Below are 18,664 nucleotides of genomic sequence, written 5' to 3'. Positions count from 1 at the left end.
AGTTTAGGACATAAACGCAAACTCCACCTGACACTCAATTACAGTTGCTACAGTTCCTGTAGTATCCCTTATAGTAGTGGAGGGCAGGGATCCGCACTGCCGGGAGCCAGGTTTCCTGGAGGGCAATGCAGAAAGCAGGTGTAAAGCTTAACAGTTACCACAGTTCAGCCAGGCGGTGGAAAAAACTGCTGCAACTCTACTGGAGGATGATGTCATCGTGAGACTGGGAAGGCATGGAACATTCAATGAGGCAGTTTACGTCTCAGGGTCACCTGCTGCCAACTACTTTTTGCCTGAGCAGTCTATATCCATTTTTTCTGAGGGTCCGGCAAGATCTAGGTCCTCAATTGACACTAGAATCTCCACCTCATCAGCAGACACAGAACTCAGAGGTAGCGTAAGACGATGTCATGAGTACAGGATGTAGGTGTTCAAATTTCCTCTTAGCTTCAGTGTAGGTCAGTTGGTCCAGGGTCTTTTACTCCATCATTTTCCTTTCTTTCTGAAGAATCCTGTAGTCTGGCAAGCAAGGCGAATGATGTTCTCCACAGCTGACACAGATGGGAGGCGGAGCATATGGAGTATTGGGATGGGATGGGATGGGCGTTGCAATCTCAACACATGACACTGGAAGTACAGCGGGAAGACATGTGACCGAACTTCCAACATTTAAAGCACCGTATTGTTGGAGGAATATAGGGTTTCACTTCACAGTGGTAGACCATCACCTTGACCTTCTTGGGTAATGCATCACCCTCAAAGGCCAAGATGAAGGCACTGGTGGCAACCTGTTTATCCCTTGGACCCCAGTGGAAAAACCAAACGAAATGTACACCTCGCCATTCTAAATTATCCCTCGGACCCCAGTGGAAAAGCCAAACGAAATGTACACCTCGACATTGTAAATTGGCGTGCAACTCATCGTCAGACTGCAAAAGACAGTTCCTGTGAAAAATGATACCCTGCACCATATTTAATTTCTTATGGGGTGTGATGGTTACAGAAACATCCCCAGCTTGGCACAAGCGAGTAACACACGACTGGGCAGAAGATGCTGTTTTAATCAAGACAGACCCAGATCTCATTTTGGACAAGCCCTCCACCTCCCCAAACTTGTCCTCTAAATGCTCAACAAAAAACTGAGGCTCCATCGCCATGAAAGATTCCCCATCAGCTCTTGAACGTACAAGGTACCGGTGTGAATAAGAGCCGCTGTCATTCCTCCCATGGTGTGGCCAGGGAGGGGAATGATTTGGGGTCATACTTCTGTGCATTGAATTGAGCCTGCGAATGCTTAGAGACTTATGGTGTTTGACCACCAGCAAGAGATGAAGTACTACACTTCATCGCGTGTCATCCACCCTGATGCCACCCACTCCAACCAGGAGCCTTCTCCACAGGCGCCACCCAGCCGCATCAAAGGCCACCTGTCAAGATGGCCATTGCTGAAGGTCCTGATGCTCCAGGGGATGGGCATCTACCCCTTGGCATACATGGGGAGTTAATGGCACAGGCATCAGCAGAGCGATCACTGTGTGTTCAGGGGGCTACAACCAACAGGGTACATGGCGACCCCACCACAACAGACTGGCTACCGTGCTGGATATCAGGTGCAACCAAGCAAAGAAGTCCATTATCATCGTAAGCATAGAAAACGATACTGCACAGTTGATGGAAAAATACGCACCCAGAAGTGTGACCTCTCCCAACAGATGGAGAATGAGCAGAAGTGCAGATCCACATCAACGAAGGATGCGATAGGCCTCAGCGCATGATGGACACAATGCACCATGTAAGACGTCCTTCCCCAATTGGCTCGCTCTTTGGGAAAATTTTGAAAAATGGAGGTCAAACCCTACAAGGGACCATCACAAAGGCCGAAAATTGTGGGACTCCTTTTAGTTGCCTCTTACAACAGGCAGTAATACCTCAGACCTATTCTAACCCCCGGACCCACAGGAGGGTACTTGAGTTTGACCCAGACACTGTGGTCAGTCCTATCTTCATCACTACCAGGTATTTTTGGCACTAAAAGTGGCTTCCAACAAACATTGGAATACTTTTCAAATCAATCCTCTACTTCATCATATGGGCATATTTCGTATTCGCTCAAAATTCTCACAAATTAATGTGTGTTCTATGACATGGTATCTACACATCAATTTCAGTTCACACTTATATCGCTTGTGATCTTCTACAGTATGTCGTGCTACACACTACTCATACAACGTAGCCTTAAAGATGTTTTTCTGTATGGCACATTAAAGCTTTGATGCATTTTAATCAACACATTACATGATTAGGCAAACATCATCAGATTGTTGAATAGCTTTTGCAAAGACTACATCAAACATTACAGGCCCCATATTAATAATTTTTTTCCAGTGCAGTTAATACATAAAACTGTATCATGAAACAAATACACAGCTATACAACTTCTATGAGAATACAGTGACACATCAACAACGCATACTTTTATAGTGGCAGTCAATTGTTTCCTTTTTTTTACTTGTGTCTAATTACTGTACACAGTATGCATAATACTTTGGTATCATATCAACTGCAGTAATTAGTAAAGATTCCAAGACTTACGAAGCGGGAAAGTGCCAGTAGACAGGCACAATAAATAAAACACACAAACACACATACAAAATTTCTAGCTTTCGCAACCGACGGTTGCTTCTTCAGGAAAGAGGGAAGGAGAGGAAAAGACGAAAGGATGTGGGTTTTAAGGGAGGGGGTAAGGAGTCATTCCAATCCCGGGAGCGGAAAGACTTACCTTAGGGGGGAAAAAGGATAGGTGTAAACTCGCACACACACACACACATCCATCCGCACATACACAGACACAAGCAGACATTTCATAAAAATAATGTCTGCTTGTGTCTGTGTGGACGGATATGTGTGTGTGTGTGTGTGTGTGTGTGTGTGTGTGTGTGTGTGTGTGTGTGTGCGCGCGAGTGTACACCTCTCCTTTTTCCCCCTAAGGTAAGTCTTTCCGCTCCCGGGATTGGAATGATTCCTTACCCTCTCCCTTAAAACCCACAACCTTTCGTCTTTCCCTCTCCTTCCCTCTTTCCTGAAGAAGCAACCGTCGGTTGCGAAAGCTAGAAATTTTGAGTTTGTGTTTGTGTGTTTTATTTATTGTGCCTGTCTACCGGCGCTTTCCCGCTTGGTAAGTCTTGGAATCTTTGTTTTTAATATATTTTTCCCATGTGGAAGTTTCTTTCTATTTTATTTACAGCAGTAATTAGTAAGAAATATAGTCATTGGCAAGAGATAGAAGCAGGAACTATTCAGTCCTAGTCACACTGTGGCTAATTAGTTCATCACTAACCGTTCATGTTACCACAGTCAAAGGCTTTCTCTTCGGACGTTTGCTAGATAAATCACATTGAGCGCTCTGAATTGAGCTAACATGTCCAGGTCAGTGCAGCATGTTTTTGATTGCTGAGTTGGAACAATACAAGAGTACCCCATAAACTAGCATGGGTTATTTCTTACAACTGAAATTAAATTTTAAAGGCATTAAAAGCACATAATGTTTGTCAAATGGGTGATATACAATTTGTCTCTGTAATCAAAGATACTTGGATTTCTAATAAAATCACACTAGTGTCAGTAAGCTAGTAGATGTTGATTTGACAGCAACCCTTCTGTTTGCACCACCTATTCCTCATTCTGCAATGTGATACTTCATGTTTTAATTACTTCTTGAATTTAATACATCATTCTACTTGTGACCGGTATACTGACCAATTATGTTCAATATTATACGAGAATTATTCAGAAAGAAAGGTCCAAATCACCACAGCTAATCGAATGCCACAATAACATTAAAAAGTGTATGTGCACCCTCTCCCGATATGTGTTGTTCATCAAATGATACCACTTGCTTTGGCACTGTCACAGTATACTGTTTACAGTATCAGTTCAAAATCTTTAAAACAACTGATCAGCCCACCAACTGTGACATACAGTCAGAGAGTCTGTTTTTTATAGCAAGGGAAGTTGCAGCAGTGGATATTCATCGACGGTGATGTGAGGCGTATTACCCCAGTGCAATGAATAATAGCAGTGTGCATAAGTGGGAGAGAGCTTTCAAGGACAGATGAGAAAATGTCCATGATGAATCACAATCAGACCAACCATCAGTGATAGAAAATTTGGTCATAGCCATGGAAGAAAGGTTTTGTGAAGACTGGTGATTCAGTTTCAACTTTAACATTGGAATTTCTAAATGCAAGTAGAAAAATTTTGCACAAAATTGTCTCCAAAAAGTTGCTATTTTGCAAACTGTGTGCACACTGGGTTCCCAGGCTGCTTATAGAGAAACACAAAATGGAAAGAATGGCCCACTTGATTATTTTGATTGATACAGGCCACCAATTTTTAGAGAACACTGTCAGAGGGGACAATACGTGGGTTTCTCCCCGCAATGTAAACGTCTGTCAATCAAATGGCGTCACATGGCACCATCAATCAAAGTCAAGGCCAAGGAGACAATCTCAACACGCACGGTTATTGCAACCATGTTGTGGGATAGACATGGAATCTTGTTAGTCGAGTTCACACAGCAATAGACAACTAAAAAACAGCCCCCGTCTCGCTACCCTGACTAAACTTCGACGAGCAATACAGACCAAGAGACACGGCATTCTGACATGTGGAGTTTTGTTGCTGCAAGACAAAGCAAAACCCCATTCTGCCATTCACATCAAAAATCTAATCAGATCTTTTGGATGGGAACAGATTGTCCACCCACAATACCGTCCAGACTTGGCATCAAGCACTGCCTAAAGGAGTGTCTTGGCAACAAGCCCTTCGCAACAGATAATGAGGTGAAAGAAGCAGTTGAAGACTAGATATCCTCACAGGTGGCAGACCTCTATGACTTAGGGGTATGAAAGCTTGTACAATGTCATGACAAATGTTCAAATATGAAAACTACGTGGAGAAATAGAGAAACATGTACAGGGAAAAAGGTATTTAAAAAATATATGATGGTTTATGTTTTGTAATAATCTGGACCCTACTTTCAGAATAACCCTCGTATTTAGATGTTCCACATGCTGCCACATAGCCACTCACCAGCATATTCTGACTTTCTCATATAAGGCATTAAATGTACTTGAATTGTTCATCTATGATACAGATAGTATATTTTCATGTAAGGTGTCATCTAAGCTCATCTTGTACCAGTAGCTGCCACTGCATCCAACAAGTGCCATTGTACTGCTAGGCAGCAAACCCAACTGTTTTCAAGATTTTATTAATCCTCTATACCCTATTGAAAGGAATGGTTTCTATCTGAACCAGGTACCTCAGTGTTAAGAGGGAGTGATTCTGACAATTGCATACGTTCATACAGGTCTTGCCCGTTATGACAAGAGCATCCAACTTTCCACTCAAAACACTTGGGGATATGTTGAAGTACTCTACCTCATTTGCAGTGTTCTTCCACATATGACTGCACAAGTGGATGTATACTTGTTACATATTCACTGTTTTCCGATCACTTTGATATGATCCCTACTGCTTGTGCCCATATATTCCTGATACACATAGTTCTGAGCATACAGTAACACCCATGGTGATTCAGAAGTTGTAGGATTTGCAGCAGCCAGCCCCTCTCTAACATAGCTTTATTACTCATTACGAACAGATGCAAACACATGCCAAACAGGTATGAGTTCAGATAACCTTCCCATGGTACAGTTTCTTATGCTATGAGAGGGCCAGCCTGCAGCCATCTGTTCTGCTGTAACTGGTGGGTGATTGTCGTCAGTGGCTACCCACCTTTTTAATTCTCACAGGTCCCTGTGCTATTGCGGCTACCCTTTCTTTCTTCATCTGCTGTACAAGTGTAACTCTAGACGAACCTTTCTGGTGTTAATGGTTTTGCTATCTTACCTCTGCACCCATAATTTTGAGGCATGGCACCCTTTCTTGTCAAGGTAACAAGTTATCACTCCTCTCCTTGGGTATGATCTGTTTCCTTTTGAACATAACCAGGTACACAGTCAGTACTGACATCTTGTTACTGATTAGTAAATATCTTACACTCTCATTTTATTTTGGCTGTGATGCTTGAGTATATGTCCAGTCTGTTGTCCTTCCTCCTAATCTGCATTTGCACTTGTTGCAAATACTCTCCCTAGTTTGCGATTTAAGAGCAGGCTGTTGTAGCCTACCTCATAGGAACATATTATGTATGCCTGTTCCATTTCTGAACAGATAACAGACACCCTTTCCTACCCAATCATCCTCGGTGAATTCTCGTCTCCAATTCAGTGCAGAGCATACAGTATTGCACTGCAATGCACTAGATTGCTAGGGATGTTGAGTTGGAGGGATGGTCATGTTTGTAGTCCTATCCAGAAACATCCCTTTTGATTTAGCTGCAAAACCCTCTATATTTTAACTTGATATTTTGCCACTTTCCTTGCCACAAGTGTGACATACAGCGGCCAAGCACTAGCCTTTGGCTAAGTTGCACCAGACATGCCACATTCATGTTTCTCTTCCTTACTTTCCAGCCTGTGGCAACAGAATTTAAAAATTGAGCTTTCACTGTCAACTTTTCAGGTAACATATTCCAATTCCCAGTAGAACCAGAATTCAATGCAGACAGCCAACTGAAGAGGCCATGAGCAGGCAATGCGAGCTCCTGCAGGTGCCCATGTCTGGAATATCACAATTGCTCAGCTCTACACTAAACCACCTAGTTTGGAAAAAGAAAGAAAGAAATAGCAATTGTGGCTAGTGGCTGGCAGACACTTTTCCCTTGGCACAATCCAAATGGTGTAGTTTTAGGAATACTATGTATGGGAGGTATGTGACTTCCCTTTCCCCTTGGCACTAAAAAGATATTTGTGATTCAGTTTTGGATAATGTGCAATCTTCAGGTTGTCAAATAAACAATGTGGTATGTCCCAACACACCAAACATAAAACTGTTACTAATGATGGCCCAACTAACTACTCTCAATTAAGCATCACGCTATCATAACAAATTAACAGCCTCTGCCACGGTGGTGAACTCCCTCAAAATTAGTACAAATAGGATGCAGCACAAAAATTTCCTACTCCGTACAAATCTGAATTGAAGGAATGTTCCAAAGGTGATGAGGTAATTAGAATTGGGCACAAGTTTCGAAATAGGAAAGGAAAGATGGAGAAAAGGGGGGAGGATCTGAGGTGTCCATTCAAAGGAACACTCCAATCCAATCCCTGACAACCTATATATATATATATATATATATATATATTTCTGCAGCTCGTGGTCAGGTTCTCGCTTCCCAAGCAGCGGCTCCACAGTTTGAATCCCGGCAGGGTCACGGATTTTCACCTGCCTCAAGATGACTGGGTGTTTGTGTTGACCTCATCATTTTCATCATCATTCATGAAAGTGTCAAGATTGGACTGAGCAAAGGTTGGGAATTTGTACGGGCACTGATAACCGCACAGTTGAGTGCACCACAAACCAATCATCACCACCATCATCATTTAAATATATATGGTTGAATGGAGATTTGAACCACTGTCTACCAAAATACGACCCAAAACTTCTCCTAGAGCTGTTCCACATGCTTGATTACCTTATTAGAAAGTATGTCCCATCAACAATGGGATCATCAGAGACAGAGCACAAGCTCCAATTAAGAAAGGATGGGAAAGGAAATCATCTGTGTCCTTCACACAGGGGCCATCCCAGCAGCTGCTACCTCATTTCAGGGAAACAAATGAAAACTTAAACCAGGATGATTCGGAGGGGATTTGAATTGTCATAATTCTGGATACAATTCTAGAGCTTTAAGTATTGCACCACTTTGCTTGGTTTCATTACTCATGACCAGACACCAACACTAACAATTCCTACTGAAAAAACAAGTAAATAAAACACCTATGTAAAATAATAGATTGAAGATACTTCCTCTCCTCTCAACCTTTCCATTTTAAATTTCTAAACACAACACAATACACTCATACAAAATAGATAATAAGATTATGCATCTCCTAGCTATCATTACTGATACAGTAATAAAGTGTGCTCCTCAAGATTTAATTTTGTCCTTTTCTCTTTTCCATAGACATTAATGATATTGCTTGCCCAACCCCGCCTCATCCAAATTCCCACATGTTAAGCTACACAGATGATACCCCTTCTGTTTCGTGGGAAATATGTAAAGTGCTCGAATCAGTACGACTCGTGTAATCTCAGTTTTTGCATACACTAATACAGGGTGTTACAAAAAGGTACGGCCAAACTTTCAGGAAACATTCCCCACACACAAATAAAGAAAAGATGTTACGTGGACATGTGTCCGGAAACGCTTAATTTCCATGTTAGAGCTCATTTTAGTTTCGTCAGTGTGTACTGTACTTCCTCGATTCACCGCCAGTAGGTCCAGTTGAAGGAAGGTAATGTTGACTTCGGTGCTTGTGTTGACATGCGACTCATTGCTCTACAGTACTAGTATCAAGCACATCAATACTTAGCATCAACAGGTTAGTGTTCATCACGAATGTGGTTTTGTAGTCAGTGCAACGTTTACAAATGCGGAGTTGGCAGATGCCCATTTGATGTATGGATTAGCATGAGGCAATAGCCGTAGCGCGGTACGTTTGTATCGAGACAGATTTCCAGAACTAAGGTGTCCCAACAAAGACGTTCGAAGCAATTGATCGGCGTCTTAGGGAGCACGGAACATTCCAGCCTATGACTTGCGACTGCGGAAGACCTAGAACAATGAGTACACCTGCAATGGACGAGGCAATTCTTCGTGCAGTTGACGACAACCCTAATGTCAGCGTCAGAGCAGTTGCTGCTGTACAAGGTAACGTTGACCACATCACTGTATGGAGAGTGCTATGGGAGAACCAGTTGTTTCCGTACCATGTACAGCGTGTGCAGGCACTACCAGCAGCTGATTGGCCTCCATGGGTACACTTCTGCGAATGGTTCATCCAACAATGTGTCAATCCTCATTTCAGTGCAAATGTTCTCTTTACGCATGAGGCTTCATTCCAACGTGAACAAATTGTAAATTTTCACAATCAAAATGTGTGGGCTGACGAGAATCCGCACGCAATTGTGCAATCATGTCATCACACAGATTTTCTGTGAACGATTGGGCAGGCATTGTTGGTGAGGTTTTGATTGGGACCCAAGTTCTTCCACCTACGCTCAATGGAGCACGTTATCATGATTTCATACTCTACCTGTGCTGCTAGAACATGAGCCTTTACAAGTACGACACAACATGTGGTTCATGCACAATGGAGCTCAAGCACATTTCAGCCGAAGTGTTCTCATCAACAGATTCGGTGACTGATAGATTGGTAGAGGCGGACCAATTCGATGGCCTCCACGCTCTCCTGACCTTAACCCTCTTGATTTTCATTCATGGGGGTCATTTGAAAGCTCTTGTCTACGCAACCCCGGTACCAAATGTAGAGACTCTTCGTGCTGTATTGTGGACGGCTGTGATACAATACGCCATTCTCCAGGGCTGCATCAGCGATTCCATGCGACAGAGGGTGGATGCATGTATCCTCGCTAGCGGAGGACATTTGGAACATTTCATGTAACAAAGTGTTTGAAGTCACGCTGGTACGTTCTGTTGCTGTGTGTTTCCATTCCATGATTAATGTGATTTGAAGAGAAGTAATAAAATGAGCTCTAACATGGAAAGTAAGCGTTTCTGGACACATGTCTATATAACGTATTTTCTTTCTTTGTGTGTGAGGAATGTTTCCTGAAAGTTTGGCCGTACCTTTTTGTAACACCCTGTATAATTAAAAGCCAGTTACCAACACTTCACACAATTATGAGATGGAAGTGGGCAATATCTCCGGGCAAAAACAAATTCCGTGTTATCATACTTTTCCTGGCTAAATCACATTCATGTTAGGACTATATGTGGAGAAATTAGTAGTAGCATACACACATTCTGCCCAGCTGTCAAGAGCAGTCCCCTATATAGTATTAAATGGTTCAAATGGCTCTAAGCACTATGGGACTTAACATCTGTGGTCATCAGTCCCCTAGAACTTATAACTACTTAAACCTAACTAACCTAAGGACATGACAACTCCCAGTCATCACGAGGCACAGAAAATCCCTGACCCCGCCGGGAATCGAACCCGGGCGCGGGAAGCGAGAACGCTATCGCACGACCGTATAGTATTAGAAATGGTGAATTACGAGACAGTTTATTTTGCCTTTAATTAGGTGTTGAACTGTGAAGGTAAATATAGATCTCACTAAAATATTAGTAGGCCTATTGCAGAAAGGGGCAGTTGGCTTGGGTTTTGGGTTAGGATAGAATACGCCCTATCAAGAAACCTTAGTAAAACAAATATTTAAAAAACACTTCTTCTTTGTATTTTTTATACACTAATACCATTTTTCTATACAAAATCTTAGGTCAGAAGGAAATTTTGGCGATGCCCATGACTAATACTAGAAGTAAGAACAGTTAGTTCAGACACAGAACTAAATTACAAAGATCATGATCCACATATTGGCAAATTTGGTGCAATATGTTCATAGTCAATGAAGAACATCTGAAGCAAAATTATTCAAAATAAAATAATATTCCCAGTTGGAAAAAAAACAGAAGCTTTGTTACTTCATTGTCTCAGGAGGTGAAAGTAAACCCCCTCCTCCATGCATTTTTCATAGTTTATGTACAAAATACACAAAAAAGTGTCAAAATAGCTATTGGAGACGTGTCCTTTACACTGTCATATACATTTGCTAAATATAAATATCAATTTTAATTTTAATCTTTTATGATGGAAAGTAGATAAATATGACAAATTGCATTTAAATATGGTATGGACATAAGCTTTCAACCACACTTCAGGTCAATATGTTACTACAACCTCTGTTTGGTAATGACATTGGCTTCACCAGTTTATCATGTTTCAATCGAACATACTCCTTGGACTGTGCTACAAATCAGCCACAACCGAAATTTTAGGGAGGGGGGAGGGAGGGCGGTTTGCAAAAGTAACTCCTTACATTTCATTACTGTTTCTAAAAATTAATCATATCATATTCATGATATATTTAGTACATGTGACTAAAAATTTGACATTTGCATCAGTTTGATGAAACCACAGAAAAAAAAACCAATAAAAAAACAATCTAAAAACAATGGGAAGGGACTCATCATGTACTGAGAAGCAGATTGAGTTACAGGTACAGTCCTTTCCCCAGTGTCTGTCACAAAACAAATATTTAATTGTAACACTGGATTTGGAAAGTGAGTTATTTAATCAGTGACTAGATATGGGAAGAGGAAGTGAGAAAATAAATAATAAAGAAGTAAACATAAGATATTCAAAATATTTTTATTTATCTAAGTGTAGATTGAAAATGTAACATAAATATTACACTCATTCATCATGCCATTATAATAATACATGTCATGCAGAAATTTACTTGTATACCACATTAAAAGAACTGAAATTGTATACTATTTATGCAGTTTGTGAAACATGAAGTCGGCAATTATTTCACAGCTATTTGAGTTATGCAACAAAAATAGACTCATGCTTAAAATATCATGTGAGAGTAATAATGTAACATCATGCAGAGACTTCAAACAATGTGATTACCATGGAAAGTCGAAAATTTAAAGATATACAAAAAAAATTATTGTTCTGGGTGTACCAGAAATCTCTTCTTGTACAAATCGAAATGTCCACTACTACCTTGGAAAGTGACGATAAATGAATATGGGCACTACAATACAAATTTTTTGCTGTTAAGATAACAAAGACAGATGAAATTTTACTCGATTACAAACCTATATAAAAATGAGTGGGCAGAGCCTCACTTGCTTCTTCTTTTTACATTAAATATGTTTGTCTACAGGTTTTACACATAAATGCAGTGGTAAATTTAGCGTCAACACAAAATTTACATACCACACTATCCTTTCGGCTCATGTTAAGAATTATTGTGCTGATGCCATCATTTTAAAAACCGGTCTTTTTGTGTCGCGATTGAGCCTTATGTCCATCAACCGCACGGCATATCACAGTCATTTCGCACCTTGAAATTTATTTGACAGTCCGTCAGGTGGTAAAACACAAAGATATTTATACCCACTCAAACCTGTCCCAAACATAGATACTCTGGTGCAGACAGCTCTATTTAAAGATGTTTGCTTTATCTTCACGTAATTTTTGAACGTACAAGGTACCATTCTTCAGACCTATTAAATATAGATTTTGATGAGTCTTAGGGATGTTTAGTCTGCCCTCCCCAGGAATGGATAATGTACGGAAATTTTTCTTTTCTCCCACATGGAAGAACGACAGATTAAAAAAAAAAAAAAACCTCATACAGCACTTTTGGGAACTTTGCTGATGTTGCGCAGATTACATCATTTTTTAATTTGTGACTCAACTCGTCAGTTCTGTCAACTACCTGACCAAATTTTTCGGATAACTATTGCACACATAAGAACCATTGATCACTATACAATGTTGAAGCACAAATCTGATCTCCAAGTATAGACACAATGTAATATATGTCAGACTGGGATGGATATCTGGTTAGCAACGAAATAAACAACGCTGTTTTTCGGATCGCTCTCAAGAATATTGAGGAAGGGTGATTAATTATTATTAGTTCGACTCTCAACTGTGTTGTCTGCAGTGAAAAACTTTTCGACGAGCGGGTACTGGTAACGACAAATTGTTACTTGCAATTACGGCAGCCGCGCTGAGCAGTCGCTTGTGCTTCGTGCGGCGGCCGGCACCGATTTCATCAGGTGTTTTGTGGAACTGTTATCAGGGTTTTTCTTTAGTGTAATCTACTAAATATTTTAACTACAAGTAGTTAGTAACAAGTGTTAAAGCATCGTCGCTGGGAGATTTCTCTCAGCGGCTATTTTTAAAATGGAAATTAATGACGAAATCCCAGTCGATATGGCAAAGAGTCGGCTATCGCTTTGCATAGGGGTCACAACAATGAGACTGTCATGATGCACCCTCCGTCAATAGTGTTAATTACAAATGAGCATCAATGGGGTACCATCGACATGTGCTCTCAAGATCACTGTCCTCAGAATGATGAGATGGAGATGGATCAGCATTCATTAAGTTCAACCTTCTTGTCGCAGTGTCGGACAAACAACACCCAGCGACAAAAGGCAAGACACAGATCACCATCACCCCAACAGGCAGCAGCTCCTGACGTAAATGTTCCAAAGAAGGCAAAGGCAAATGAAAAGCACATTAGTAACTTAGCAGGTGACGTAGATATGGTAGATATTGATAATGTTTCACACACTGTGGAAGTTCAAGGGGTAGACAGTAACTTGAGTGTAAATATAGGAAACAGGAACTGCAATGAGCAGCCTGCTTCCCAAAAGTCTGTTAGTCGTAAAAACTTGGACAATTCAGTAACCAAAACGGTACCTCCTACAGGAAATAACACGTTTCCTAGTAACAACAAATATTTTAGTAAAGATAATACATATCAATCAACAGACATGGGCCCCTACGTCGTCTTTGTAGAGGGAGAAAATGGTAATGTAGGAAAGTTACATCCGATGGCTCCTGCAAGAATGTTGTTTACAGAAAGTAGTAACTTAAGACATGAAATAGTTAATATCTCAGCTATTGGTAGAAGCAGGTATAAAACTGAAGACCAAAACAGGGCAGTCTGCAAACAGGTTGCGGTTGCTTGATGTTTTTCGGCTGAGGAATATGGAGGCTTATATTCCAATTTCCTAACAAAGAGAAAGGGAGTTATCCATGATTTTGATATTGCATTATCCCACCAAGACATCATTGCAGTAAAGTCGGAATTTTTAGTAACCGACGTCCGAAAGTTCACAAAGAAAGTAAAAGAAAATGAAGAGTTGAAATTAATTCCCACACCGAAATGTGTTGTAACATTTAAATCTCAACAAATTCTCCAGTACATATATTTATGCTGTATGGGATGCCCTGTTCCACTGTATGTAAAAGTCAGTTTTACAATGTCATAATTGCCATAGATATTTCCATTTAAGTTTGCAATGTCGTAGTAGTGCACAGAAGCCCACAAGACCTCACAGTGCTCACATGCTGGAGAGCCCAGATGTTTGCATTGCGACGGAAATCACCTCGCTTCTGGTCATTGTTGCCCAATTTATCAGCAGCACATGGAAGCAAAGCGCAGCGAAGCCTATGGCGCTTCTTACGCAACTGCCGTCTCGTCATCACGACCATCATTTGCGCAGACTACTGCTGTTTTTTTTTACAACACGAGAGCTCTCTCCTAGTGACTGGCCTAAAATATGCGAGAAACCAAAAGGTTTGAACAGAACAAAAGGCTGCAACAGGGACCTAAGCATGCAGTTATGTCGGTTCCAGCTCCCAGGTCTTACAAAAATAAACCGTTTACTCGCAGTCCATACAAGCAGGGTTATTCTGATATGTATACGAATTTCAGGGTACACAGAACTCAATACAAAACAATCCTTACATTCCCACTCCTCTGGCAACATCTTATACTGGTCGAGAAACTACTACTAACAGCATTTGTGCTTTAATAATGCAGATCTTTCTTTCTCTTACAAATGAAACAGACATGGTAATAACACAGGCTCTTATACATAATGCTGTTAAAGACTTCTGCAACTCTGACAATGGCTTTTAAAATACTCCAGTAGAATGTAAGGTCAGCAATCTCGAACAGAGATTTCTTTATCGGAAGCTTAGCAGCAACCATATACCGGTAGCTTGCATTTGCGAAACTTAGTTTCAGCCAACCCAACGAATACAATACAAAGGACACGCTGTGCTCAGAAAAGACAGAGACGGTGGAAAAGGAGGTGGAGTAGCCATGTCAATTAGAGAGACGATTACGTTTAAAAAATTGATTATCACTATTAGGACAACAGTATTCCAGCTAGTTGCTGCTGTAATTTACACTCCTAACGGCACATTCACCATCGTCACCATTTACAAACCATCTAAGTGTAAAATACAACATCTTTCACTGGATCAGATTATAGCCCAGCTACAAACGCCATTTTTCCTTTGTGCAGATTTCAACACACAACACTCACTATGGGGTTGCGTGATAGATGACGTAGATGGCAGAGAGTTAGTTACACTTTTTGAAAAGTTCAATTAGATTCTTCTAAATGACGATTCTCCTACTATGATACAAAACCCAAACAGACGACCGTCGGCTGTCGATTTGACATTGTGGTCTGTTGACCTCAACCATGTAACGGAATGGACAGTCACACGAGACCCTCTTGGCTCAGATCATTTCCTTCTGGAAATCACAATAGACTTAAATATAAATACAGTAGAAATTATCTACCGAATCAGCAGGTGGAAAGTAAAGGATGATGACTGGCCAAAGTATACTGCAACAGTCCAGGTGAAGTTTCAGTCTTTTAACAATTTGTTAGCTCCTAAAGAGGCCTGCCAACAGCTAATTTCAATCACTGAAGACGCTGAAACAACGTCCATTCCAAGAAAAAAGTAAGTCATCGTTCTGAAGCGACAGCCCCCATTCTGGTGGACACCAGAGTGCTCTAGAGCCATAGCCCAGTGCAAACTTGCGCACAGTAACTTCTGTAAACAACAAAATGTAGAAAACTTCATTGCATGTCAGAAAATAGCACCGAAAGTTCGAAGGCTGTTAAAAGACTGTAAAAAGAATAGCTGCCAAATTTCTGTGAATCTTTAAATAACAATGTTAGTAGCGCTGATGTTTAGACGAAATTAAGATTTTTAAAAAACAAAACCTCCACTATGCATCAGCCATTAAGTGACTCATGGCTTGAAGATTTTGTGAATTTAATCTCACCAGCTTCCACAGCCGAGTAGCCATATTGCCCCCCAAAGAATGGGATTACAATCAGCCGCTCGTGGTACCGTTTTCAGTTCCAAAATAAATTAATTGGACCACGTTCTTTTACAACAGGTCTTCGACAAGGAGCCATCCTCAGCCCCCTACTCTTTGTACTATATACTAACGAGCTGGCAAGGATTATCCCTTTTCCAGTTAAAATCCTCCAGTATGCAGACGATATTTGTTTGTATGTGTCAACCAGAGGAATGGATCGGGCTGTGTGTGAGCAATCAAAGGCGATGGACACACTGGATCAAACATTACGTAGTTGTGGGTTACAGATTTCAGCAGAAAAATTGGTACTTGTTCCTTTGATGAACAAAACTATGACAGGCTGCTTGAATAGTCTAAAAGTTTCTAATTATAAAATACCATTAAAATCCCAGGCGAGCTTTCCTGGTGTTCTCTTCGATTCCAGATTGAGTTGGATACCTCATATTAAAACCATAGTGAGTATGTGTGAAAAAGCATTGAACCTTAACAAATCTGTGATAAGAGTATGGTGGGGATTTACCACAACACTCTGCTCACCCTCTACCACACGTTGATACGTTCCCATATAGACTACGGATACACAGTCTATCACACTGCTGCTAGCAAGTACCAAGCACTACTGGATAAACTGCAGTACAGAAGATTACGCATCTGCCTTGGAGCTATGCATTCTTCTCCCACCAACGCCCTTCTCCTGGAAACATCAGAAATGCCTCTACATATTCACAGAACAACGATGTGTGATCGTTATATCTTACACCGATAAAAAAGTACGAAACGCTCTCTCAAATCGGGAATAACAGAAATGTCAGAAAACAGCAGTTTTATATCTACAAGCGGTACGAAGACTGGAAATACACTACTGGCCATTAAAATTGCTACAACAAGAAGAAATGCAGATGATAAACGGTTATTTATTGGACAAATATATTATACTAGAACTGACATGTGATTATATTTTCATGCAGTTTGGGTGCATAGATCCTGGGAATTCAGTAACCAGAACAACCACCTCTGGCCGTAATAACGGCCTTGATACGCGTGGTCATTGAGTCAAACAGAGCTTGAATGGCATGTACAGGTACAGCTACCCATACAGCTTCAACACGATACCATAGTTCATCAAGAGTAGTGACTGGCGTATTGTGACAAGTCAGTTGCACGACCACCATTGGCCAGACGTTTTCAATTGGTGGGAGATCTGGAGAATGTGCTGGCCAGGGCAGCAGTCGAACATTTTCTGTATCCAGAAAGGCCAGCACAGAATCTGCAACAGCAGGTCGTGCATTATCCTGCTGAAATCTAGGGGTTCACAGGGATCGAATGAAGTGTAGAGCCACGGGTCGTAATACATCTGAAATGTAGCGTCCACTGTTCAAAGTGCCGTCAATGTGAACAAGAGGTGACCGAGACATGTAACCAATGGCACCCCATACCATCACGCAGGGTGATACGCCAGTATGCCTATGACGAATACACACTATATATATACGTTCACCACCTTGTCGCCAAACACGGTTACAACCATCATGATGCTGTAAACAGAAGAAAAAGGTTCGCCATTCGTGCACCCAGGTTCGTCGTTGAGTACACCATCGCAGGCGCTCCTGTCTGTGATGCAGCATCAAGGGTAACTGCAGCCATGGTCTCCGAGCTGATAGTCCATGCTGCTGAACACTGTTCGTGCAGATGGTTGTTGTCTTGCAAACGTCCCCATCTGTTGACTCAGGGATCCAGACGTGGCTGCACAATCCGTTACAGCCATGCAGATAAGATGCCTGTCATGTCGACTGCTAGTGATACGAGGCCGTTGGGATCCAGCACGGCGTTCCGTATTACCTCCCTGAATCCACCATTAACATATTCTGATAACAGTCATTGGATCTCGACCAACTCGAGCAGCAATGTCGCGATACAATAAACCGCAATCGCGGTAGGCTACAATCCTACCTTTATCAAAGTCGGAAACGTGATGGTACGCATTTCTCCTCATTACATGAGGCATCACAACAAAGTTTCACCTGGTTTCTGCAGATGAGCTTCTTAGAGTTTAGATATGTCATTAAGTCTGAACACAAAATATTTTCCATGATTCGACATCAAATCAATGCCAGTGAAATTGGCTGGTAATTATGTGCATCCGATTTTCTACCCATTTTATAGATTGCTATGACCTGGGCCTTCTTCCAGTCTCGTGGAAATATACGCTGTTCCAATGATCTGTGATAGATTAAGGATAAGAATGGTGCTATATTTGTAGCAAAGGCAACATAAAATCTTATGGGGATACCATCTGGGCCAGATGCCTTCCTGATGTCTAAGGATCTTTACTGTTTCACAGTCCCAGATACATTAAACACTATATCAGCCATCCTTGCGTTTTTTGATAATTACAGTCCTCTACCATAAACGAGTTTTTGAAAGCTAGGTTTAGAATTTCGGTCTTGTGTTTATCATCATCCATTACACTACCCATAGTGTCATCAAGAGAAGGTATTGAATTATTTGTAGCATTCATAGATGTTATGTACGAGTAAATTTTTTTGTGTTATTTTTACATTCTGTAGATAAAATATTGCTTTCAAATTCGTTAACAGACTCTCTCATTGATCTTTTGACAGTTGCTTTCATTTCATATAATTTCTGCTTGTCAGCGGGGCAGTGACTACGTTTACAAAGACTGTGCAAAAATTCTCTGCTTTCTCAGCAACTTAATGTTTGTTGAACCAAGGGGGATCCTTTCCTCCCCTAATTTTTGCTAAACAGATACTTCTCTAGCACGTGGTGG

The 18,664-nt window shown here is 41.1% G+C and overlaps 1 protein-coding gene across 3 annotated transcripts in view; it reads right to left on the bottom strand.

Moving 5' to 3' along the window:
* The window catches only part of LOC126343024 (MAP7 domain-containing protein 1-like), a 255,278-nt gene extending 243,058 nt beyond the window's left edge, over window positions 1–12,220 (bottom strand). For all 3 annotated transcript variants that reach the window (XM_050001905.1, XM_050001907.1, XM_050001906.1), the window contains exon 1: window positions 11,943–12,220. Coding sequence is in view for 1 of the 3 variants with exons in the window: in XM_050001906.1 (XP_049857863.1) it covers window positions 11,943–11,963 (21 nt within the window). In the remaining 2 variants the exon portion in view is untranslated. The remainder of the gene's footprint in view (window positions 1–11,942) is intronic.
* Between the last annotated feature and the right edge of the window lie 6,444 nt (window positions 12,221–18,664).

The sequence above is a fragment of the Schistocerca gregaria genome, chromosome 1 (genome assembly GCF_023897955.1).
Source record: "Schistocerca gregaria isolate iqSchGreg1 chromosome 1, iqSchGreg1.2, whole genome shotgun sequence".
Taxonomy (NCBI): Eukaryota; Metazoa; Arthropoda; class Insecta; order Orthoptera; family Acrididae; genus Schistocerca; species Schistocerca gregaria.
The sequence above is the reverse complement of the archived record's forward strand: the minus strand, read 5'-3'. Positions and strand labels throughout refer to the sequence as shown.